Below are 27157 nucleotides of genomic sequence, written 5' to 3'. Positions count from 1 at the left end.
TGCTGAGAACCATTCTATGGGTTTCTCCATGTTAGCGCTGCGCCTGCACACAATAACTTTACAAATCGTACAATGAATCTGCCTTGGCATAAAAATAAAATTAACTTTTAATATTTATTAATTCTGACAGACTGGATTTTGGGGAATTCTGAGTGAATTTTAAATTTTAGGCCAAACTAGCCGAACTGGAGAAATTCTCAGCCATGTTTCCAGTTCGATTGCTCTGGCCTTACACTGAGGGAACACCTGCCAGTCTGACACAACATGACTAACACGTGGGCTGACCCTGTGCCCTGACCCCGCCCACTCACAGGCCACGCCCACTCACTGGAACTGGGCGTGCCCTCGAGGTAGACGCGGACGTGATGACGTATCTGTCAGTGGGCGGTGTTTACCGGTATGTGACGTCCGTAAGATGGTGGTGGGCGCCTTCCCTATCGCTAAGCTCCTGTACCTGGGAGTCCGCCAGCTGAGCAAACCCCTGGCCAACCGCATTAAAGCCGGCGCACGGCGGAGCGAGTTCTTCCGGACCTACGTCTGCCTGCCGCCCGCTCAAGGTGATTTGGCCTAACTGGGCTTCTGTACGGGGACTGCGTGAGTGCTGAGCCAATGGGAGAGCGGGGCGGGAGCAAGCGGACCAATCAGAGACCGGGGCGGGAGCAAGCGCACCAATCAGATTGCGGGGATTTAAAAGGGCGCTGCTCTCTGTCAGTTTGAGAGGTCACCCTGCCTGGCAGCTCCCATGCTGGGCTGTCATGGGCTCAGTAAAAGTCATTGGTATCCTAGCAACTGGGGAGTATGGCTACCAGAACCTACTGTGCATCATGGGAAATGTAGTCTAGAACAGCTGCAGTGCCAAAGTTTTAAATTTCCCAGGTTCTCTAACCAGGGTTTCCAGCCATGTCATGTTCCTCAGGGCACTCATAACTAATGAATGTGTTGGCTCATTAAGTGCTGTTCCAAAGTATGTAGCATTGATATGCTGCTGGAGTAAACTACTGTACTAGAGCAGGTTTCCTGCTTGTGTAATACCGTGATTTCCATACTGAAGCATATTTATGCTGCATACCACAGAGCAGCACTGTCCTAGTATGTCCATGAGCATGTAGAATTAATCCAATATAAAGAAATCCAACCGTCATGCGGCTGATGTTATTATAGACCTGGGTAGGTAATCGTAGTCTCTCCGTGTGTTGTGGACTGCATCACCCATAATGCTCTTACAGCTGTAATGCTTGCAAAGCATCAGTGGAGATGTAGTCCACAACATCTGGAGTTGCGAAGATTGACCACATCTGTTATAGAGTATTGGAGATTATCACAGGGGGTATCTTTTGCTCAAACTCTTGTTCCCCACCAAAGCAATGGGGTACAGTGAAAACACTTCCCCATGTTTATTCCAATGTAGATACTGACAATATCCTGACTGTTAGGGGGCCACGATGACTGGTTTGGGACTGTTAACTAGAGTGTTTTCGAGAGGGTGCTCAGTATATAATGCTCTGGATGGATAAACTGCCTCTTTACCCATGCCTTTCACCAAAATTACAGGGTACAGATTTACAATACCTGAGGGTAGATTTTCTGGAAACAGAATACTGCAAGCCAGTGCTGACATTGCTTTCATCTTTGTTAATGGATTAAAGGAACACTCTGCATAGATAAAGCAGATCAGCATGGTGAAATGCTTTATGTATCTGAAGTCTGCCATTTTCATGACAGTTTGTAAAAGCGCAGACTTCAGTAGAAATCGGCTTTTTTATAATTGGGGCACAAAGACCTCCCTGACACGTGCCTGCCTTCTCCCATTGTTAATTAGCTGTGCTGCACCTCTTTAAAAAGCAAAGGAAAGTCGTGTACCATCGCGGCTCCAGCAGAGAGGCTTCTCAACAAGAAGGCTCTGAGTAGAGATTGAAAGTTTGTGCTGGGGAAAGAGGGGAGGGCTGTCTTGTAGCTTTTGCAAGTTGTTTTTTGTTTTGTTTTTTTCTCGGTGTAAAGCTACTAAATTGTTAAAAATGAATACATTAAAGAAACACTATAGAGTCAGGAACACAAACAAGTATTCCTGACACTATAGTGTTAAAACCACCATCTCCTCCCCCCCCCCTAAAAATAGTAAAATCTTACTTTTGTTCAAGTCTGCAGCTGCTGACTCTACCCCTCATCTGCCTGCTTGGCGGACATCATCAGAACTAGTGATTCTCTGAGCCTATAACAATGCTTTCCAATAGGACTGGCTGAGATTGTCAAGGAGGCAGATCAGGGGCAGAGCAAGCACAAGTCAAACACAGCCCTGGCCAATCAGCATCTCCTCATAGTGATGTGTTGAATCAATGCATCTCTATGAGGAAAGTTCAGTGTCTGCATGCAGAGTGTGGAGATACTGAATGTCAGTCACAGTGTGCAGCACTGCCCCAGTAAGCACCTCTAGTAGCCATCTGAGGAGTGGCCAGTGAAGTTATCACTAGGCTGTAATGTAAACACTGCATTTTCTCTGAAAAGACCGTGTTTACAGCAAAAAGCCTGAAGGTAATGATTCTTTCTACTCACCAGAACAAATACAAAAAGCTGTAGTTATTGTGGAGACTACAGTGTCCCTTTAAGTGTTCCTTTAGTTTACCAGTTATGTCACTCGCTCACTAAAATGAAAGAGCACAAATCTTCACCTAGACATTGTGCTACCAAATCTATAGAAAATATTTATATTGTAAATTAAGATATTAAAAAAAAAAGCCCCCCCCCCCCCCGTTTAATCAATTGTCCGTCCAACTTGGCAGGTTTCGGCCTTTCAGATCACCCATTCGTAAATAAACCTCTATGCATACAAAGCATAAAGCGGAAGCAGGAGCAAAGTTTAACTAAAACATGGGGCTTTTTGTTAAATGTTATTGTAACCGTTGAATTTATTTATATTGCAAACAGCAACAGTAGTCTCAGGGTCCATTGTCTCATTAAAGTGATCCAGGGGCAGAAAAGATGTGAGAACTGACTTGGGGGTACTGCTCCCCAGGGAGACAATGTATAGAAAATATTTCCCCCACACAGAGCTGATGTCCGGTGTAGGGATTTAGTGTTCGCGAGAGCTTGAAGATTAATTATTGTGTGAGTGTAGCATTGCTCACTGTTCTGGAAAAATTCATATGAACAGCCACAGGAAAATATGGCAGATTATTTGTGATCCAGATGACGCGGTCAAGGTTTGAGGTAGATGTATCATCATTCTAAAAATAAATGCAGAGTTCTAAAATAATTGTGAGACCAGCAATACTGATAGCTATTAACAATGACCCTATCATGAAAATCTGTTTGGGAGTTTGTAACAAATGTCAAATATCCCTTGAGTGATGAATAAATAGTGCTGGGTTGGAAAATGTGCGTTTTGTTTACCGCACGCTTAATTTTAGATTGAAACTGGTCAAATCACAGAGCTCTTGCCTTAGAGCAGCAGCATTTTTTACGTTCACTGTAGTTGAGCAGTTTGAAGCCTCTCTGAAGAAATGAGTTGGATCAGGGTTATGCAAAGCTGCGTTGGTCCAATGTGACTGTTTAAAACAACACTCCAGGCACCATAACAACTTCATTAAAATTGTTATTCACAAATGGTTTAACCCTAAGGTTGGTAATAATATCACTACAACTTACTGGATAGTGAATACAAAATGGCGACCCCTTTTACATGCACATAAATATTTATTTACTAGCTGAGTTAGTCATTTGCCTGGAATTAGAAGTTAAATATGCAGAATAGTTTTGATTGTGTACCTTTTTACTACATAAGCTAGGCTTGAAATTGAGGGAGGGGGGGGGAGGTGGGGGAGAAGTAAACTTGACATCTTAGGCCAAAATCTGAAAGACTGTGAAACTCCCAAGTCAACTCTGTTTTCAATTTGTACTTTTTAGACTAAATTGTGAGATTCACTTTCAAATCCCAGCAATTCCAGGTTTAGTCACTAACCCTGTCAGTGTTATTTCCCAGCATTTTATTTGATAACAGGGACACTATTTTTAGGGGTATAAGGAGGCATAGTTAATTAATAGGGCATTACTGAACATATTTGGTGAGCTTCTAATATTCTGATAGGTATTTGTGATACACAGGACTAATTCTTCAGAATGTGAATTTCATATATTGGTTGAGTTAAGCGACTGTGACGGAAGACGAGTGCCAAGATCTGTTAATTATTCTGAACCATTAGGCACCAGCTGTAATAGCTTTAAAGCTGTTATTTTAATAACTTGCACATTTTTTTTCTTTTTTAAGTCTCTCCGCTAAACACATTAGCAAGGTTTGCTGGGGCCATGACTTATGCAGGGGAGTTCAAGACATAATTTATCTCCACCATTTATTGGGTCATAAGTACGGCCATCTTGAGGAATGTCGCTCTTATTACCCCTTGGATGAACATCCACTCTGTGTTGTGGTCAATTTCAATTGAACGGTGAATAGAACTTAGTTTATTTGCATCAAATGTCAGTTCTTGCATAAACAGAAAGGTATCTGATACCCTACTATGTTTGAACTAGGAAATAAAAAAACTGTCGTAATATAAACATTACTCTTTAAAATATACATACATAATTAAAATCGCCCATGTATGCATTAAAGAAATACGGATTACTTCCTCGGACACCCCCCAAAGTATCCCACAATGCCTAGCGTGTGGCTGCATGCAAAACATTACTGGATATCTCGGTCTCTTATTACCATTGGCATTGAAAAAAATAAATTGCTAATAATTGAACTATTCATCTGGTAGCCAATTGTAGAATTAAAATGTTATTCCTAATGAAATAGTTTTACACCAATATTGTAAAATAAGAAGGCTTGCTCGGTTATTTATCAGTGAGAAATGTCCAGTTTTATTATTTTGGCCTAATATTTGCAAGTTTCTTTTTTAATCTTCCACCTGTGATATATCATTGCTAATACTCTATTAAAGAAGAATAGAGGAGACCTAGCGTTTTCCTAGGAGCCTGCATCTAATCTAAACAGCCCAACAAAATGCTCCCACAGATAACTTTTCTTTGCAAAAAAAACAATTCCTTGAGAGCAAGGTCCTCATGCTTGATACTACCCCCTCTCTCCCCTCCCCTCCTTATTATGCATTCAGTCTCTCTCTCTCTCTCTCTCTCTGCAGTGTACCACTGGGTAGAGATGCGGGCGAAAATGAGGATCATGGGGTTTCGTGGTGCAGCTATCAAGCCTTTGAATGAAGAAGTAGCAGCAGAGCTGGGAGCAGAGCTGTTGGGAGAAGCCATAATTTTCCTCGTTGGAGGTGGTTGTCTTGTGGCAGAGTATTCAAGGCAGGCTGCAAACTCCAAAAGGAAAGAGGAAGAACTAGAGTCCCGACTAAGTGTAATGGAGGCAGAAATTGCACGTTTGGGGCTCCTAACAGAGGAGGTGGACGCTAGGGCTCGTGGACTAGAACGAAAACAGCTGGCGAAGTGATCCACCCTATTGGGAAAAAGGCCCTATCCTTTTACCTGCTTCCCACCCAAAAAAAACTATACTCTGACACTGGAGACAGCAAGGAAGCTGGTTTGGCACTGCATGGGCTTGCCTAGTGCAAGCCACACCCCTGAGGATTTTTTTGTGTGCAGAATTTACAGTTGTGTATATGATGAATAAACAGGCACATTGTTGATTTGACTGCTTCCAGCGGCTTTGAGACCCATCTCTTGCAAATCCAATTAACATTACACATATACAATAGGCCAGGTTTTATTTCTAGAAAACAGGATACAAAAAAAGTCCCACATATATATATATATATATAATGGCATAAAATATTTAAAAGCACTTATCCCATTGGCTGCCCATCTCGGTGCTACATGTGCTTAGTGTAGCATCACTGTGGGGCAGTGAAAGGCCCCAAACTGTCCTCCACTTTATCCAGTGTGTGACCCACTATTCTATGGTTTTTTTTAATAAAAAAATTTAAACAAAATTGAAAAAGAAAATCCTATCCCCATCACCACTTATTCACCCTCAGAGCAATACTATATTGTAGCTAGGTACTACAACAAATTTTATACAAAAAAAAAAGTGTATTGCATTTATAAAATAGCTTTTTCCCATAAAAAAAAAAGCCATAAAAATAATCCTATTGGTTGAAGCTTTTAGTCTCTGCTAACACGTTTCGAGGTACATGGCAGAGTGTATGGTGAAGTTGGAATTGGGCAGGGAGTTGTTACGAACTGTAAAGCATTGATTAGTACAGTATATGGTGTGTGGATGTAGGTGTATAGACATAGTTAGTATAGCATATTGTGCAAGTGGATGCACATGTATAACCATGAATAGAATATGTATGCGCATGGTTAGTACAGGATACAGTATGGGTAGAGCCAATGGTAGTACAGCATGTGAGTGTAGAGCCAGGGTCGGTATGTATGTATGTGTATAGATCTATGGTTAGCACAGGAGCAGTGTGTGAATACAATTGTATAGCCATGTACAGAATTCGATTAGTAGAGCATGCATTGTATGTGTTTTAGACATTGCATTGTGTTGAGGGGGGGGGGGGGGTATCTACCCTCCCTTTCATGGGACCCCCGCACAGCAGAGGAAGGATTGCTGGGCCCCCAGTAGAGCACAATTGGTAGAGCCTGAGACATTGGAATGAAGCTTGCTTGGTTCATGGCGTCCCCCGTCTGCGTAGCTCCAGTGTGAATGCTGAAAATAAAGAAGGGGGGAATGTCAGTATCGTTTCAATCTTTCATTTTTTCACAAAGCTTTTTCTAGAGACACTTATAGCGAATATATACAGCAAGGATTAGTACACATCTGCCTCTTATTATGGTTCCTAACTTAAAGGTTAGTATGGTCAATAAAACTTTTAAAGGGAACCTCTGGGCACCAAAACAACTTAATCGTAATGAGATTATTATGGTGCCAGGAGGTCCCTGGCGCTGGCCTAACTTTAGTAGTGAACATGCACAAATGGTTTAACCTCAAAGTCTTCTCTCCATTGCCATTTAGCTCTGTCCTGGTCCACCCAGTTCTCTTGACTCTTTAAACAGGAAGCCTCTGACGGGCGCAGGTGATTAGCTTACAGCGTCCGTTGACACTTTCAGGCAATCGGGAGCACCTCAACCACAAACAGCTGGAGAAACATGTATTTTCCTCAAGCGCTTTTATTATTATTATTATTTTTTTTTTAATAAATGAGGGGCTACTGATTGGCTTAGAGAGTTAACTGACGCTCTTAGACAGTCAGTGGCTTCTCTGTAAGAGGCTCCCTTTTTGAAGAATCTAAGAGACGCGATAGGACAAAGTCAAAACTAAACCACTCTGGAGAGAAGAAGAATTTCACAAACAGTCTCAAGGTCACCAGGATCTTCTGGCACCATAACTTCATTCTGATTGAGTTGTTATGGTGCCCAGAGCGTTCCTTTAACCAAAAACAGAGTTATTCTCTAAACTTAGAATCAGGAAGTGTATTTATAATCCTAGGCCAAAAGTGCCAAACTGGAAAAATTCTCCAATTTAACGATTTTTAAATTTCTGGTTTACGGAACAATCCTAACTTGAAATCAGGCAATATAACTACTAGTGCCAGCACAGCATAGATGTCATTAAAGGGCTGCTGGGATAACCCGGCCTCAGCCCAGGAACACCGGTACGTTTTTGCTTGATTTATGTTATGTTGGTGAAATAACCAGAATAGGAAGAATTACTACAACCAAAAAGTGTTTTAGTAAAAAAAATTTTGAGTAACCGGTTAAATTAAGAGCATACCAAATATTTTTACAGCAAAAATATGAAACTAACTGCAAGTGTTCCCATATAGCTCTCTCGAAGAGAACGTTAAATGTGATACAAATAAGTACATAATATTTAAATTAATGTGACTTATTAAGGGAACTCACTTCTTCCACGTTTTCAAACCTATATCAAAATATTCTGGGTTTTTTTGTGACGTATACATTTTCATTTGGGCTATTTTTTTTATTTTATTTTTTTATTAATTTGCAACCCAGGTTAATCATCACTTGATACGGTTAGCCCTTAATGTTTAGGCTGGAATTGGTCATGATACTTTATGGCCAGTAGAAATCATTTAGTATGTACCATCTTTCACCAGATTAGTTCCCCTAACTTGGGTAATGTGAAAATCTGCAACTAGCCAGTTGTAGCTATGAAAAGTTCAAAACTGCTAACGATCATTTGTAAGTGAACTAGTCTTTATTCTCTTCTGCTGATAATTAATCAAGGTTCTATATGCAAAGTGTATACTAGTGTCCCTCTATAGTAGGGGTGGACCAATATTTTTAAGGGCCGATACAGATTATCGTGGCCCTTTGAGTTGGTAACGATACACACCTCACCCCAAATGTTCCCTGTGGCCAAGGAGGGTGACATTACACTCCTTGGTGGTCCTGTGGATTTGTGCAAGCTGCCAGGTGAGTTTCATATTATAGAGAGGACAGGTGAGACAGAGCACATGCTATCATCTGTCCTCTATCAATGCAGAGAGGTACTGAAGATCGCGTGTGCTGGGTCTCTGCAATATCGGTATGATTATAGGCAGATACCGATATTTGCCATGGTGCTGAATATCACCTGATTAGATCAGTCAGACCAAATAATCAGTCGATTATTATAGGACTTTGTGAGAGTCATATGGTGCAAACAACCTTTGGCAGAAGATAGAACAGTACAGAACCACGTGTCTGCTGCACCTTGAGTCCACCAGTGAATGTATGTATTTATGCAGTAGGTTTAATTCATGACAAATTGGAGTTTGTAAATTCAAGTCAGCTAACAAGGAATCCAAAACAAGAAATTATTGTAAAAATCGCAAACATTTCAAAAAGATCTAATAAATCGTCACAATCAGGAGAAGTAGTGTTCTAATAGAACAAACCTGCTATAGCTACTAACAAATAATAGTATTAGTTTTGCACAATGCAATTCCTTTTATGGAATTGTTATAAGTTTGCAGACTGTTAGCAGGGACTGGTTACTCCAATTGTTTGTGGATTTGGCATCATATTGGCAGCAACCAATATAATAGACGAGTATATATGAATCTGAATATGACCAACTCATCGTACAGAGATAGACTCTCCTTAAACACCAATCCCCACCCGTCTCTAGCATGCCCAGCTACGCAAGGTTTTAAAAAGGGACTGTGATAAATATATGGATATGTTGCCGCTAGTTCTACATGATACAGGCTTTGGGTGGGGTTTTAGCTATGATTCATAGTTGGTTATAAACAAACATCCGGTCAATCATTGTCCTATTTATTGAAGTGCCTTGTATTAACTTCTGCAAACACTGCCATAGGTGAAGGTGACCAGGTGTAGTCTGTCTGCATGGTGAGAGGCAGGGTTAAAGTTAGACATTCTCCAACAAAGAGAAACAAGACTTAATGTCAAAGTGCGATGTATACATGGGGAGGGATTCAGGTCAGACTACATTGATAAGTTATTACTGACATTCATATAGCACCAATTTATTCAGCACAATTATAAAGGGGGAAAATGAACAATTAATGGCACAATCACAAAATGTTACAGGAACAATAGGTTGATAAGTACCCTGCTCAAACAAGCTCAGTCTTGAGTTAAAAATGAAATCCTTATTTCCTCAGACCAAGGGCCAATAAAAAAGTTACAAATTGTAAGACACTTTTTTATTTTTACGAGGGCCCACGGCTGCTACCATCCGTAACAAGTCTTATTTCATTTGTAACATACTTTGAAAAACCCCATTGCCCCAACAGCCACAGTGTTGTTGTTTTAATTTCTGAATTTGGGAATTATTCAAGAATGCATTCCCAAGCAATTCCTGAGCTAGACTAACTAGGCTAAAAGTTCAAGGGGTCCTTCTGCATTTCAAAGAACAGTAAATTTAGTTAAATTCCTTTGGAGTTTTGCCTAACTTGCCACAAATGACTCAGATTATATTTAAGACTACAGAGATTTTAGAGAGAGTACTGGATACATTTTGTTGGCAAGGGGGGATATAGAGCATTAGATTATTAAGAGGCGATGAAGCCTAGCTCAGCAAGCACTCCTTTCCTGGCTCTGCCTACACCCTCTGTGAGCAGCCACAGGGACGCCAGAACTGATGGGCTAATATGAAGTCTATTTTTAAAGACTTTGCTGGCTGATCTACAGGTGGTCAGTTGAAAATCAACATGTGCTTTTTCAAACCTTATATCATGTATAATGGGGTTTTTGTTCATTTAAAATAAAACACAGGCAGGCTTTAGAAAATGTGTTGGCCAGTTCCACCTCGCTCACGCTTGACAATGTCGGTATTGCCAGCAGGTGGCAGGAGATTTCATGAGAGGAAAGTAAAAGTGATATTTTTTTGTTATCTATATAAATTATCCAGAATGTTTCCGGTGGTTTCAAAGAGATTTTGGATCAATAAGTGACTGGGTCTCCATGTGAAAGTATAAAAAAAAAAATCCCCCACTAAAATAACATTATAAATGCGTACACGAACACACCCTATATTCTAATCACTGCAAGTTATTACACTGATATAGATATACCAGATTTTGAAAGTCTTCCGCTTGCTCCCGTGTGTCTGATCACAAGCTGCCTAAACCAAATACCTCTCCTTTGTGTCATTTTATTCCATTCCTGTGGGGGTGGGGGGAGAGGGGGGGGGGGGGGGGGGACAGGACTCCAAGTCATACTTTCCAAGTGACAATGGGTGTAAGTCATGCATTTTGTGTGCACTCATGGAAATCATTTTTAGGATTCTTGCTGGTGTTGTGTGAGAGCTACAGTTCCTTGTACAGTGACATGCTGTAAGTGTTATGGGTTTTAAACATGTATAACAGATAGTGCTAAATTCTTTATGTATCGATACGCAGCTCTCTGATAAGTGATTAGCAATTTACCTATTGAGGTCTAAAAGGAGAAACACTTAATGCACTGGTTATGGTGGAAGACATCTTTGGGTACCCCAACCATTATTTGTGCAAATGGTTTAACAAAACCAGAGCTCATCAGCCAAACTAAATCTCGTCCTCCTTTGTAGACACTTCGATAATGTATTATTTGTACAAATCCAAGCTTGGACTGCAGTGATAGGCCTATGCACGGCCGCTGTGTTAGTCCAGTGATTGTTGCAGTCCATGCATACAAACAGAACATCACACAAGATGATGCACTTAGGGGCGCAGTAAAGCCTTGTTTATTTTGGCAAATCACTCAATAGTTTGCCAGAAACCAAACAGATTGTAACACTCCTTGCAACATGACTACTACAATAACTTGTAAGCACTACAGGGCTCTTAGAGTCCCTTTAACGTCGGAGGAACAAAGTTAACATTTTATCTAAGGATATGGACTGTCACTGAATCAAGTACAGTAGTCTCCCACGACAGCCCAAGATTTTCAGTCCTTGTTCCCAAGTAATTACTGGCTAACAGAATGCACACTGTTAAGAGAGCAGTCAGAGGGAGTTGGTGGAATGTGTAATCTAACTGTTCATAATACGGCTTTGGTGAGAATAGGTTTATAGGTAATTAGTTTCACGCTCTGTTGCTGCACATGTAGTGGTGGTCTGCAGCTTGTCTACACCCCCAAATACTCTAAATGGTTATACACTGTATGTATACACAAGGCCTGTATTCTTGTTGCCCTGATACTGTAAAAGTAAACTCGTCTTTTCCCCCACGCTGCTTTGCTCCAGTACTAATACCATTTTGTCCCACAGTTAATAAAAAATATGTTTCCTTGAATCCCTTATTTTTGCAAGTAGAAGGAATTTGGGAGGTGTAGGTGAATTACCCAAAGTACAGACCAGTGGTCTCAAGGCACACAGATGGACCGATGTTGTGCCTCGAGAACATGTTTGGGAAATCACTGGAATAGACGGCTATAAGGTGGGCAGGGCATGAACAGAAGAGTAGCAATTCTCAACAGCAGGACATTCCACTGTTACAGACAGGTAAATACACTATGACAACCTTCAAGAAAGCACAGGGATTTGCATTGTCAGTGACTCACCTTCAATAATTTCCTCTTTCACTTTCTGCAATTCTTTTCTCATTTCCTCCAACAATTCCTGCAGAGCAAAATGGCTGTGTTAATTTATATACATATTATCCAAAAAAAAAAAAACAACAAAAAAAAACAGATCATCAAAATCTGATTACAGATTACAAAAAAAAAAAAAAAAAATTATATACATATTCACTCCTGCTCCACTTCATCACTGTGATGTCAGAATCCGCTTCGAGTAATTTTTTTATTAACCGCAGTTTAAAAAACTAGTACTGATCAGCACTCAGCTATTGTGAACTATATTACCCATGATACCCAGTGCAGTGCTAGCCTATCCAAACCACAAATATTCTAAAACACCCATGACATCTAAACCGCAAATCATATTCTAAAACACCATGGTAAGTACATCTGATTGAATGAAATTATGGCTGTCATATGATAAAATATTTCAAACTCTCCCCTAACCTTAATGCCTATTGGATAACCTCAGAGTTCCATCATCTTATCTGTTATTCGCCAGAATTTGGCAAGACTCCTAGATTCTATCAACACTGATACAGTTTTTTTTGTATCAAGGGTTAAAATTCTTGACAGTGGAATTGTAAGAGTTATTATGACAGCAGCTAGCAGGTGAATTTTAACAGGCATTGCTTACTAGGACTCTGGATTCAATATTTATTAACACACTGCGTAACAATAGTTATACAGCTACATCATCTCAGAATCCTCAGTCAGCGGTAATGAGGCAGTGATCAGTCAGTAGGTCAGCGCCACAACACAGATCAGTCCCCAGTGGTTCCAGCTACTCACGATAAGCCAAGTAACCGAGAATACCACCGGGGGAATTGGGCAGAGAGCGCTGTGCTAGTGAACGCCATATTCACACATTAGACTAGTACAATACAGTGCATGGGATACAAAGTATAATGGGCTTGGGTTCACACCGCTGACACCCTCCTTGTTAAAATGTGAACTCTGAGAGTTTAGTAGGCAAAGTTACTACCATTTCAAAATCTACTGAATACGAGAGTTAATCGGCTTCCCTGGGGTAAACATCAGACACATCTAGATCTACCAGTTTAACCAGGAATATGAAATTACTGAAAAAGCAGTAGAAATTAAACTTAGCTGTGTGGAAGGAACATAAATATCTATTCCTTAATATCAAAATGGGTTTCCTATGGCAAAGCAAATTGCGGCTCCCAGTCTTGTCTAGAACCCGTGTAATACCCTATAATGCACAGCCAGCCAGAGTTTGATATTGTTCCTGTTCTTTGATACATAGGGTCACCGTCGGTGGCCACTTTATTTATTGGGGTGAACATGTTCTGTCTTTGTTTGCCAATTAAGTCAATATGGTTTACAAATGTAAAAATCAAAAAAATTACTTTGGAGACTTCTTATCACTTAGCTAGCTAGTAGTTATGTGGTGGAATCTCGGTAAAAATAAATTTAGTAGGCCGAGATTACCACGTGGCATGTGTACGTGCATATGCTGACGTATCGATCAGTTGGTTGCACGAGGCAAGATACGATCAGTAGTGTACGGAGCATGTGCAAGAATACAGGATATAGTATTCCCCTCCTCCATTGTGCTGGACAGGCCATGCGGTCAAGCAGGAAGTTAATTCTTATTTGTATTGATATGGGAGGAGTTATGGGAGGAGTTAATATGGGAGGAGTTATGTGCCTATATAAGGAGCCTGCACTATTGTCCGGGGCTCAGAACTTGCTGTATTTTGGTGACATTAGTCCCTCTGAGTCCCGATCGGTGATCCAATAAAGAATCTCTTCCTTCCTGAAGAAACCTGTGTCCATCTCTCTGTGCTTCGCTTCCGTCAGTTTCTCCGGTATCAGTTACAGGTTACAAAACGTGTTTATTGCAGTATTGGCACCAAGTTTGAGAATTGCAATACTTCTCTGGTAAGCCACATGCTATTATATTGCGACACTTGCGAGCAGTGCAGGAAGCTGTATGCAGAAAGCAGCACAAGATATGTGGCAAGATCCAACTCTATCTTCTTCTGTGCACGTTATTGATACTTTATAGGTCTCCATCGGAGACTTGAGCCATTATCCCTCGCCCTCTGCAGCCTCGGGTTCATGATTGAATCCCCCTGTGTTGCAGCATGACACCAAGGGCTGGATCCCCTCTTCCTCTGTGGCAATACATTAAGTATTGGAACCCCCCATTATGCTGAGACAGCACATTAACGACTAAATCGCTTCCTTCTGCTGCACCACATTAAGACCTGGTGTGCGCATGGTAACAGCAGGAACGGAGTGGTACCTCATGCCTGTCCCTATTCCTCCTATCTAATCACAGAGAGCTTGAGCTGAAGCTGCGAGCATAAAAAGGCACAGTTTCAGGCGAATGCTTTGCACAGCCCTATTTACAAACTGAATGGTGCAGTCAGTAGCAGGTATCAGCATTGGTATGCTGCAGCAGTTCCACCAATTAAAGCTAGTGAAAAACTACATATCCCATAAACCCTCGCTGGACAGAGTGAGCAGGATAAGGTCAGACCCCTGATTGCTTGAGCCACTAGCAGACCTGGAATGTGCTGTCTGCTGCCTCACTGTGTATTAGCAGCTGTAAATAGGCATCTTATAAGTTTTCTTTTATTTATATCTTTCATAAAAAGGAGGACCTCATGTGTCCCTTTAAAGCCTAATCCCATCCATTTACAACACTGCATTGAGCTGCATTTTAGGATGGTCAGACTGCTCCCATTACCTGTTTAATCCTCTCCATTGAATCAGAGTCCTCTGGACTGGAACTTGGGGCCACTTCTGTACTACCGACTGTGGATTTCATCCTGGAGGGACAAGGGAAAGATAGCGAAAAATACATTTAAAAGAAAACTCACAGTACAGCATTTGATTTCAGTTTATAACTTGATGGTGCAGTATATTTTACATTTCACATTCAGTGCTAACCTTTAATAAACTGCTCAACTGCTGCATGCTTGCAGAACAAATCAAAACATCATCTTATTTGTGTGAATCCTCATTATTTCCTTAATTCTGGCAGAAATACCATACGGTTAGGAATTGATAATATTCTTAAGTTTAGCCAAAAAGGCTAGTAGGAAGAAGTTTACAGTCTATCCATAGGAAGTAGGTGAGCAGTTACACAAGCCCTAACAGTGTAGATGCAATCACTTAGCGACTAGATAAAACTAACAGTATCTTTTCTTACTGCATAGAGGTAAGCTGTAAAAATGCCTGGGTCTCAGTCATCCGGCACCTATAACATTATATGGAAAAAGAGTCCATAAACCCTGTACTTACTGTTATAACCCTGCAGTTTGAGAGCACATGGTAAAAATCTTAAAAAAAAAAAAAATCACAATAACTCCATTTGGGAGGTGCAAGCCTAAACATTTATGAATTACATAGAGACTGAGCATGCCGTTCATTTACTAAAATAGCAAATTGCAGTGTACTGAAAACCAAACTGCAACATTTAGGCAAAAGTAGACATTTTAGAAAGATTCTCCGACCCAACTGTAGTCACAGTGGAATTTTGCAATTCAGTTTTCGTTTCACTGCATTTCAGTTAATAGTGAATGAACCCCTTCTTACAGCAAGTCTTTAGTTTAATAAGAAGTGGTTACCTTGGCAATGTGGTGCTTCCTCTGTCCCAGGGACGACGGGCAGATTCTGCAGGAAACAAATAAATAATATTTTTTTTTTTAAATGCATAAATAAAATGAAACATATGGTTTTCTGTGAAGATACAGTCGATGGATAAACCAATTGCAAAATCTCCATATTCTCCTTAACAACAAAATAAAAACACACAGGACTGTTAGGCCAAGTCCCAGCCCTGTGACGTGCATTACTCAGAGCTAGCCACATTTAAATCCATTATGCGGTAAGCATCGATTGTGCATTACTGGTCTATAAAGAGGTGTCCGCTTTCAGAATGAGCACCTGCTTTACAATTGAAAAACCTTAACCCTTCCAGAGACAAATAACATTCTGTTTAATAAGGGACAGAAAACAAACAAAAACAAACAAACAAAAAAAAAGTTTTCTGCTTCCTCCTTTTTAGAATTAGCAAACTGATAATGAATTCACAATTCCCGGGGGAGCAGGGGGTCCCAACGTGCAAAATATATTGTTAAACACTGGTTGCACTTCACAAGCAAGAGTATCTATGGATAAAGCAGTCTTCATCCTCTCCAAGAACTTGTAACACAAGTCGTGTTTGCGGCACTTCCTTTGCACGGAGAAAGACTGGTTCCAAATCTCATACGCCAAAGCTTGATTAGCATTGGAGAGTTAATCATTCAATATTCTCCAATGCTGGAGCGGGTGTCTGGGTGTCATGAGGGCAAGACGCTACCTGGGCAGCAAGAATTAATTCAGATTTCTTATACACATGTTTATAACACAATACACATATGGCAAATAGAGAGCTGGACTGCCGGGCAATCACGTTTCATCCTCTAAAATAGAAGCATTGCAATTCATACAGTTTATGGACAATCTGCACTCTGTTGTCTTAGTTGCACTTTTTTTTTCAAGTCCAGTGTGATGCAATACAGAACCAAAAGGAAAGTTCATGCCACTGTCCAAATACTTATGGTATTCTCATTATAGCCAGAAATTCATTTTATAAGCAATTTTACAGCCAGTTTTACGGTCTAAGAGTAACTCAATGCTACAAGAAACAAGATTTTCATGCTTGTACGTATATTCCTGCAGAGGGATATTCTAACCACCATAACCACTACAAGAGTTCTGCAACTCTTTCACGCACTTCCTGTTGAACACTGCCCATCATTCAATCATGACCAAAATCACTAGGTCTAACACATGCAAGTATAACATGAAGATGTGCAGCAAAGTATCAATTGAAAATAATTCCTTGTACCTGTTTACAGTTCAGTGTTAAAGTGTTTTGGAATGGTTTAACACTGACGAGGGTGCCTGGCTCCTCCCAGCCAGGCCCCCACTTGAGTTACACTTTATTGTACCCATACCACCTCATACCAGCAATGGGCCGCAGTTGACCCAAGGCCATCATGCTGTTAATGGCTGGTTGGAATATTCAAGTCTTTCAAAGGACCGCATTTTTGGTAATCTCTCTCCTACAGCTATGGATTCTGACTCACTATAGGAGAATTGGCACTCACCGTTTTGGTTCCTCCCTCCCTGAATGTCATTATCATCCTGCGTGGCAGTGGGTGCAGGGCGATCCACTTGCTGTGACATCTTCAACCTGTTATAGTGAGAAGGTTTGGGTAATACCAGACATAAAACAGTGTGTAGGTAATCACTGGTGAAACAGATCTAAATTCATAGTGCAACATTGCAGAACAAAACCGATTTCCCCCAAACACCCAATAAATAAATGAGTGAACACACACACACACACTTTAAAAAATGTGAAACCAAAATAGCAGAATTCCTTCCCTTCCCCCCCCCCCCCCCCCCACCACAAAGGGACACTATAGTCACCTGAACAACTTTAGCTTAATGAATCAGGTTTGGTGTATAGAACATGCCCCTGCAGCCTCACTGCTCAATCCTCTGCCATTTAGGAGTTAAATCCCTTTGTTTATGAACCCTAGTCACACCTCCCTGCATGTGACTTGCACAGCCTTCCATAAACACTTCCTGTAAAGAGAGCCCTATTTAGACTTTCTTTATTGCAAGTTCTGTTTAATTAAGATTTTCTTATCCCCTGCTAGGTTAATAGCTTGCTAGACCCTGCAAGAGCCTCCTGTATGTGATTAAAGTTCAATTTAGAGATTGAGATACAATTATTTAAGGTAAATTACATCTGTTTGAAAGTGAAACCAGTTTTTTTTTTCATGCAGGCTCTGTCAATCATAGCCAGGGGAGGTGTGGCTAGGGCTGCATAAACAGAAACAAAGTGATTTAACTCATAAATGACAGTAAATTGAGCAGTGAAATTGCAGGGGAATGATCAATACACTAAAACTGCTATATTTAGCTAAAGTAATTTAGGTGACTATAGTGTTCCTTTAAATAAGTAATTTAGTTTGCATTCCTGGCATTTCTCACTTTACTAAATAACCCTGATTGGGTTTTGCCTGTGTAAACAAGATCCGTTTTTATATAGCTTGACATTCACTTGACCTGATCAATAAGTTGTGTGTTTTTAACTGCACCATGGGAACCATATTTGTTTAGATTCACATACATTACTCAGTAAGGGAGTGTGATCAATACCACTGTTCCAATTCACATATATTTGTCTATATGTTTGTTTTAAAGACTCCATATAGTATTGGATACGCGCTTTGCTAATATGCGGTTAGTTACATTGATTATATATCAATCCCTTCTAACCAATGGTGATAGCAGGATGGCGTAAGTTCCTGAATTACAGCTGTTAATAGCATTACCAGCCCCAGAAGCTCTTTCTGAATAACAGGATTCCTGCAGTTTGCCAATGCCACAACAAAGGATTATGGGAGCTGTAGTCCAACACAGATGCCCTTCGCCATGCCATCTAATGCTCTAAATGAAGTTATGAATGAATGACAGAGCAAATATCCATTGTACCCCCCAAAGAAAATTTATATTTGTTAGTTACCATGTCCCTTCTCACTTTAAGAACTAAACTTAATCTTCCAAACCAATATGATTATTTTTACAGCCTCAGCAAGAGGTCCTTACCTGCGTGCTAACTTGGCATTCATTTCTTCCATCAGCCCACCACCTCCCCCCCCTGAAGCTCCACCGCTGGTGCGGCTGAGGTCTGGTTTGGCTGATCCTCCACCTATTGGTGAAGAGGTACCTCCTGCATCCTCTGTCTGTAAAAGGACAACAAACAAATGATAAATAATGGAACAAGGTTATCAGAGGAACTCACTTCCCTTCCTATACAGTAATGAACACCCATTATAGCATAGGACCGCTCTCTCCCAATTCTCATAGTACATCAGTGTGCTGCATGTAAACCCCACTGTTACATTGTCACAATGTCCCATGACTCTTAGATGGGCACCCGGACCTTCCATCTAAAAGAATCATTTCCAAATATGTTTTTTTACTTCACCAGGAAGATTTGCTTTATTGTTCATTCTTTTAGAAGTACCAGGTCTGCTGATCACAAGGGATACAAGGGAGATAGCACTCAGTACAACATAGCTATGGGTGCGATGTCCCAGGGGTACCTACAATGTCCCACCAAACATAAGATATAAAGTGACAGAACCGAAACCCTGGAACAGAGAATGAAAAAGAAATGATTCTATCAATGTGGGCTTGGCTACATTTTGAGCCCAAATAGAATCTTTACCAAGTCAGGCTTAGCAAAGATCTAACCTGGACTAGAAACTTTACCAGGTCCACATTGGTGGAAGCAAGCTTTTCTCAATCTCAGTCTTGGTATTGTGGGTCTGATATTTGCTACTTGCCATTTTATCACAATATAAAAAATGCCTCTAGATTTTAGTTCTATAGAGACCATCACGAAAAAGCTTCAGCTTCCTGACCCTTACTTCTGTTCGTTCTGAGGTGTGGTTCTGCTGGATCCTAGTCACTTTTCTAACAATTATTCACTAGTGAATGTGAGAATTATTCACCAACTAATGTGAGAATTGCCTGGAATTCAAGCGAATTACAGAAATTAGGCCAAAATAGCTGAATTTAGAAAATTATCCAGGTCAGTTCTGTTTTAAGTTCTGCAATTTTGGTATTGAATTTAAAACTGTATTTGAATGCTGGACAACTCTCACGTTAGTAAATAACTCTGCTAGAATCATAACACTCTCTTTGTAAAAGAACTCTATACTCATTTCGATTTCCCAATCCTCACTCAAAGACTAGGAGTCCATGATCTCTCAAATCCACGTTTCACATCCTAAGACACATCTTAAGCCGGGACTGTGCTTCCTGGATCTCATACCCTAGCATACCATGACATCATGCGTAGTGCGGTCACTGTCTTCTATAGAGAATCATTGTACGCAAAGATTCTCAACGGTAGAATCGTAGACACATCCTCTAAAAGGAGCAACAGATTGCCTCCAAAATGACATCACACTAGGAGGAGGCCACAGCAGCGCTGAATGAGACTCGGCGCTGGAAAGAAGGTCAGTAAATAATTTTATTTAATTTGTTATGTTTTTTTTAGCAGGCCAAGGGAAATAAAACGAAGGACATAAATACTGTAGGGTTCGGAATACAGATATACTGTTCCAACGCTACAGTGTTCCTTTAAACCAATTCAACGGGCCTGAATATACTGCACCTACAGAAAATCTATACACACACACTATCTATAGAATTCATGATATAATGGATCCATTACACAAAATTGTAGCTACCCCTCTCAGGAGACAGCGACATTCATCTTCCTACCCACCATCTGACTTTCTCACCTTTGATACTTTCTTGAGTTTGGCTGCCGCAAGGGCTGCGGCCAAACCACCGCCTCCACCTCCTCCTCCACCACCTCCAGATGGAAGGGGTGGTGGTGGTGGGGGACCAGCCCCTGGAGGTGCAGGTGGGCCTCCTGGAGGTGCAGGTGGGCCTCCTGGAGGTGCAGGTGGACCCGCTGAAGGTGCAGGTGGAGGGCCTGGAGGCGGAGGAGGTCCAGGTGGGGCTGGTGGACCAGCTGCTGGGGTAACTGGGGCAACTGTGGATAGATAAGAGAAAGCAGACGTTAAGGAACAACAATGAACTTAAGATACAGAACAGTAACATCAGATATGGCTTCTTCTAAAGAAGAAAAATAACTCAAAACCAAAAAAAAGTCTATTGAAGAGCAAATATGCATCAGCGAATCCATTAAAATTAAAAAAAATTAAAAACTAAAACTACTTTACCTGGACTTTGAACTTTTGGTTCTGGATCGGGTTGCAACCTGGAGGCCGGGGGAGAAAACAAAAAACTGTTTATAATAGTTTATGCAGCACCCTGTGTACAGTGGTCAAACACAACACACTTTGCCCAAGCAGAAACTTTTCAGCTGTTGGTTAGAAACAACTCCCATGATGCGCTGCAACTATGGGCGGATGGGTACTATGGGAGTTTCAGGTCAATGTCTAGTGAGCCTCCTTTTGGAGATTCCTGACCATATCAAAGTTATATGGTGTGGCCAAAGATAGACAGTTAGACTTTGATACAGTATATCTAAAGCACAGGGGATAAAAAGAGATAAGGAGAACTGTAGGTCCAGATAAACAAGCAGCCAGGCACTTAATAAACTTTTAAGTTATCCCCAGGGCAGAGATAACTTGTTTTAACGATGCAGCAGATACATTCTACCACCATGCTCATCTGCACTACAGGTTGGCAGAGCATTCTGGGAAATGTATTCCACCGCTACCACCACTCTAAATGGTCAAATATCCATATTTAATATACAACAGAATACAGACGACACTCTAAGCAGTGTTTCGAAACCTCCAGTCTCCATTTGGACATTGCGGGCTTTATAAACTGAACATCCTAAGAGATCAAGGAGTCAGTTTGATTAGCCTCGCCATGTCACTAAATCCAGCATTGTTCTGCTCTGTGATCCCTAGTAATGGGAAACAATGAACCGCACTGTTAGATTGTATTCGACATACGGAAGGGATTGTTTGAACACACACAGGATTAGGCATCTCTGTATGATTAATTTATTACTAGATCATCAGATGTACAGGTTCCGCTCTTTATAGTTCCCTAATACAGTTTATATTTCCAAAGGAAGGACTTTCAGTACACACTGCACTGGAAGTAAAATGGCAAAATGTAGGTCAAAGCAGCGGGGATATAAAAGTAACGATGTTTGATATGATTTAATTTCTGATTTTATTCTGCCCGTTCACCCCATTGCTAGTCCAGGTAATAAACCCATGTAAACTACCCGAATGAAATGAAGTACTGATGTGAAAAATGAATTAGCATTTCCAGGGCTGAGCAGGTAAGAATGTTCAAATTGTGATCAGAATCCACTGGAGAGGAGAATGTAAACATTTACTTAGCAGTTTATATACTCAAACAGCAACATAAAATAGCTATTCAATAGCCTAATTCGGCACAACATTTTTTTTCAAAATGGTTATGAATAGTAAGACAAAGACGGCTTCCATTCACTTTCAGGAGTGAATGAGAAGCCAATTACACCTAGACTGAACATGCACAAGCAACATCTCACTGACGTCTCTGAGACATTAGTAAGTATGTGCGTGTGTGAGATCATACATGCGTGCGTGCGTGCTCACCATTGGTCATATAAAAGGCAATTGGGGGGTGTTAGAGATTGGCTATGTAATTTCGCCAGTTCCTGGTTTAACTGAAAGGTCAAGAGGCGGACCGGACAGTTTTGCTGCAAATATTGTAAAGTAAATAAAACATTTCTCCACAATAGGCATAGGTGTTATCCATTATATATGCACAATCTATAAATAACGAGCCATAAATCCACCGTCGGTGTTTGTTTAATACCATAGCCAGCTTTGTAACTTCTAATGAATTACAGTAACATATCCAAGGAAATTCAATTAAAATTAATCATTAAATTGTGCTAAGGTGGAAAGCAGAAAAGAGCTGGGCTAATAAAAATATATATTTTTAAGTTGAGATTAATAAGAAAAACTAAACACATCCCACTCACTGCATCTTGGTGGGTGTCAGGAGCGAGTCTTTTAACGGTTTGTCTGTGTTAATGTACCACCCGACTAGCACACAGTGTATTCTGTCTCTATAGAATGTTGTGATTTTACAGAATGATTGGAGAAGCTCCACCATCTGATGATTTTCTTTGCATCAAAGTTAATACATTCAAACAAACAACATTCACTCTGTTTAATAACGGGCTAAAGCCGAACTATCCTGGGTGTAGGTGTTTCCAGACAGAATGTGCTCCTACCTCCGGGGTTGTTCGGGCTCTTCTACCCTGGGTCCATTCTGGGAAGGCCAATTACTAGAACCTGGAGGGGAAATACATACAATATAAAGGATTACAATGTGTCAAGAAAGGGAAATTCTTGTGAACGGCAAGAAAGAGTACAGACACCCTTACCAGTTTCCAGGGACTCCAACGCTTGAGTTACTCCTGCGGCAAACAGCACGGCCTCCTCTTTACTGGCAAAATTCAGACCCCACACCTGCCGGGCATCTCTCCACTGGTGAAAGTTGGGAGTAGCCTGGTTATACTTCAACCCTCTCACTATTGGGGAGTTTATAACCACCTGTAATGGAGCAGATCACAAATATCGAATATAAGAATATCCCAGCCTGGGGGGCAGTCTTTATTTATTTTTTAGATAATGCATTAAAGATACGTGAAAATATAATAAATTGGAAACAAAGAGGACGTTGCACATTTGGTATTCCTGCATTTACTCAAAATTCAGAATAGAAAATTAATCAGCCAATCATGCTCATTTAACCAAGCCTATCCCATAACGATGGACAGATTTCTGGGAGTTGTAGTTCGATTGTTTGCTTTGTAATGTAGAAAGCCAACAACTAAATTACAACGCCTAGAAGTCATGTCTTCTTGTACATGGAATTTTTGCAGAATAAAAATGGAAACAGGAATATATATCTATATGTCATAAAAGCACAACATCCAGCATAACCAAGTGTAATCATTGCAAACATGTGGAGTTACTGGAGTGCCCCTTTAACTCCCTTGCGTGCAATTGTATCATAATTAAACATATGCTGAAGAGCTACAGATTGCCTACGCACACTTCAAAGCCTGGCTGTCTGGTGATGGCTAATATTTATCGATGTAGCTGCGCTGAAATTCATTCCCCCCATGCTGAGCCAGCCATTTACCATTACCCGTGAGCGTCATGTAAAATTAATTCCACAATCACTGCATGCTAATGGTTATCTATAACTGATCTAAATTATATTGGTGAATAAACTCAGCAGTATTTGTTAGTTCAGTTTCCAAAGATCCCAAAACCCCACTATTTACAATCTGCTCGTAAACCTGACCTTTTCAATAAAATAAAATCAATACCATCCTTTTAGACACGCTTCTTTCTGGAACGCTGCAATTTCACAAACAGAAATTCAAGATGCATTTGTGTTTGTTGGTCTTATCTCCATAAAAAGTCTGAGTCAGGGAAAGTATGAGGAAGCACTTAAAACCTGAAGAGAAAGTAAGGTGCGTCTACAGTCAGGATGGGCAATGGCAGCAAACACTGGAGCTCAACTCCTATCATCCTGTGGATAATGGGAATTGCAGCTTCAGAACAGCATATGCACAGTCACGCTTTAGAGCAGTGACTCCCAACCTTGGCCTAAAAGATTTTAATCCACTAATATTCCCAAACAGCTGGCCGAGGATCATGGGAATTGTGCACTAGTTAGAAGGCCAAATTTGGGCTCCCCTGTCCAAAAACGGTTAGCCCACCAAAATGCCCTATTATGGGTCACTATCAAGAACCACTATTCTAAAATGTACAGTTGTAACATTAATAGTTGTCATGTAATAGAGGCTCGATCTAAGACCAAAGCAGGATTCTGTAAGATAACATTTTAGTCCCCCCTATCAATAAATAAAAAAAATTAAAAAAAAAGAGAGACAGCTAAAGTAAACTTAATTGGGCTTCAAGGGTTGTGAGATGGATATCATGTATTAGTCAAGTTGCCATGCCTCATGAGTTAAAGCCTTTCTTTTAAAAAGGTGTGGTCTATTGATAAGAATAGATGAAAATATATTAAAACGTTTTAAACCTCAGCCATGCAATCAGGATGCAACAACACTCACAATTCCCAGCTAGCATCAACGTAAAGTCATTAGACAGAACCACTGGGATTCCACCCTGCATATGGAGTCATAGGATACTTTGTAATACCATTTATCTCAGAAAAGTACAGTCAAACATAGAACCTTGTTAATGATTAATTAAGTCACGATAAACAAAAATGGACTACATCCAAGAATGTCTATCAAATGGCGCTTTATCAGAAGTGCATAAACTGATGGAAACTCCCATTGCAGCAGCGATAGCCGATCTTGGCAAGGCAGATGTATATGGACTTTATTTCCCAGAATACTCAGCAAGGATTAAGGCGCGATAGGAAGTATGGGAAATATAGTCCACAAACATCTGCAGTGATGATGCTCGTTAACAGCATCATTAATAAGGTTCTATGCTTGATGGTACTTTACTGAGATAAATGGTACCACAAAGTATCCTATGACTCCATATGCAGGGGTGGGATCCCAGTGGTTCTGTCTAATGACTTTATATTGATGCTAGCTGGGAACTGGGAGTGTTGCTGCACTCCATTTCCTTCCTTTACTTTTTAGAATTTCTTCAGATTACTAGGAAGGCAAGTTTTTTTTTTTTTGCATTTTGGTGACAACACAAACAGAGTGACATTCTATGTCAATTCAAATACATCACATACCCCATTCTACGGATCAGCAGAGAGTACAACACATATCCCTCTCTATGGGTCACCAGAGAGTGCACCACTTTATCTACACAACACATTCCCTATTCCATGGATCATTGAATCAGGGTTTACAATTTGTAGTCCTATGATACTAGCCAGGCTTTAAAAGTTACTAGCCTCTGAAAGCTATAGCATATAGTCAGTCACCAGGGGTGAAATTGTCGAGTCCTGCCTGATTTGTACATCGCTCACCCAATACAAGCTCTCAAAAAAGATGGGCTCACCCTTCTGTACTCATCCCACTGCCAAAACTAGAACCATGTAAAACTAGTGGAGAATTACAGCAACAGCAAGTAACTGGAGGACATGGCAAACCAACACTTCAATGGGCAATGAACCTAGTCTCAAGGCATGCAGTTTAAGGTTATATTGTGAAGTGAGATCTGGGTTGATATTTAACCCACTGATTGTAAGAGGGCCATCTCTTCTAAAGTTTATCCAATTAAATGAATCTGCTACAATGACAGCTCCTCGATAAATGCAATTAGATAATATTTGTGGCTTTATTTGCTAAATAGTGATCTATAGGGAAATCGCAGCCAGATTTGCAAAATAACGCGAGATTATCCAAGTTTTGCCTTTGGATGTCGGTTCACTCTTTAGTTACAGAGCAGGGGTCGCGGTGGAGCATGCTGAAACAAATGTTAGGACTCTGTTAATCCATTCCAGGGAATGCTGAGTAATACAAACAACTCCAAAATCAATAGGTTAGTCTGCACTGGAATCCAAAGGCTTAAAGCGACAGTCACAAATCATTTCAGCTCCTTATCACACCAGTTCGAAAGCCATAGATTGAACTCACTGCACATCAATCCAATCTCCCCAACTGCCAAGCCACATTATTTAATATACATGCTGGGGAACATATCAGTTTAACGGATCAAAAACCTACTTATCAGTCTAGGAGATTGTGCAATACTAACAGTGGTGCAATCCTTGCTTCTGTGCTCTGTGAAAGGAATGACATTATTTTTATTCCAAGTTGAACAGCTGAGTTAGATTGATGCCGGTTACATAGGAAAAATAAAAATAAATAAACAATAGAAGCGTAACTTTTATGTGGTTAAAGAACACAAGTAGCACGACCACCTTTTTACAGGGCCCCATCGGTTGCACGTAACCCCTTCCCTATTTTTCAAAGATTTTACTGCAGGAGAATCCAGTTAGCTCCGTCTGGCAGACACAGTGATCTGAGCACTCCGTCAATCATCACGGTCCGGTACCGCCATGCTTAGCGGACTCAACTACCCGGTTTCTCCTGCTGGACCCAGGTAAGCAATCAAATCATTCTACACCGTTCTGACATATTACACAAGCATGGTGTCAGGTCACTCCTGGCACCATAACCACTACAATGAGATTGTAAGCTCGTTTGAGCAGGGTTCTCAACTACGTATTGTTCCTGTTACATTGTGTTATTGTCTCATTTGGTAAATTTCCCTCTTATTGTAAAGCGCTGCGGAATAAGCTTGTGCTATATAAATAAATAATAATAATACTTGGAAGGTTCCTGTAAAAACCATGACTACAAAATGTAGCTGCAAAGGTGAGTCATATTACACTCATCGCCAATCAATATTATGAGTCAACTATGAGTCAACAGTCTCGCCATTATCACTGTAACATGTGAGGATTTAAAGGTACACTGCACTGCCCAAATACAAAATAAATCACTGTTTAGTAGTTATACCCCAATGAAACCATGCATACATATAAATATGCATTTTGTAATTGGGGTTATATCTATAAAGCTCTTGCAAAACATGCAGCC

At 40.6% G+C, this 27157-nt stretch overlaps 2 protein-coding genes across 2 annotated transcripts in view; one reads left to right on the top strand and one right to left on the bottom strand.

Annotated features, from left to right (window-relative positions):
* Positions 1–357: 357 nt before the first annotated feature.
* On the top strand, positions 358–5655 carry OPA3 (outer mitochondrial membrane lipid metabolism regulator OPA3). The gene is made up of 2 exons (XM_063431781.1): positions 358–557; positions 5139–5655. Exons 1-2 carry the CDS (start codon positions 416–418, stop codon positions 5447–5449), a joined length of 453 nt encoding a protein of 150 aa, XP_063287851.1. The 5' UTR covers positions 358–415; the 3' UTR covers positions 5450–5655.
* Positions 5656–5706: 51 nt separating this feature from the next.
* The window catches only part of VASP (vasodilator stimulated phosphoprotein), a 32771-nt gene continuing 11320 nt past the window's right edge, over positions 5707–27157 (bottom strand). Inside the window, exons 3-12 of the mRNA XM_063431780.1 lie at positions 22985–23153; positions 22832–22892; positions 20799–20836; positions 20352–20608; positions 18643–18779; positions 17130–17215; positions 15603–15648; positions 14720–14801; positions 11983–12040; positions 5707–6676 (exon numbers count right to left, since the gene is read on the bottom strand). Coding sequence (XP_063287850.1) covers positions 6639–6676; positions 11983–12040; positions 14720–14801; positions 15603–15648; positions 17130–17215; positions 18643–18779; positions 20352–20608; positions 20799–20836; positions 22832–22892; positions 22985–23153 — 972 coding nt within the window. The 3' untranslated portion in view covers positions 5707–6638. The remainder of the gene's footprint in view (positions 6677–11982; positions 12041–14719; positions 14802–15602; positions 15649–17129; positions 17216–18642; positions 18780–20351; positions 20609–20798; positions 20837–22831; positions 22893–22984; positions 23154–27157) is intronic.

Source organism: Pelobates fuscus, chromosome 9 (genome assembly GCF_036172605.1).
Source record: "Pelobates fuscus isolate aPelFus1 chromosome 9, aPelFus1.pri, whole genome shotgun sequence".
NCBI lineage: Eukaryota > Metazoa > Chordata > Amphibia > Anura > Pelobatidae > Pelobates > Pelobates fuscus.
Note: the sequence above shows the minus strand (reverse complement) of the source record. Positions and strands in the feature narration are given on the sequence as shown.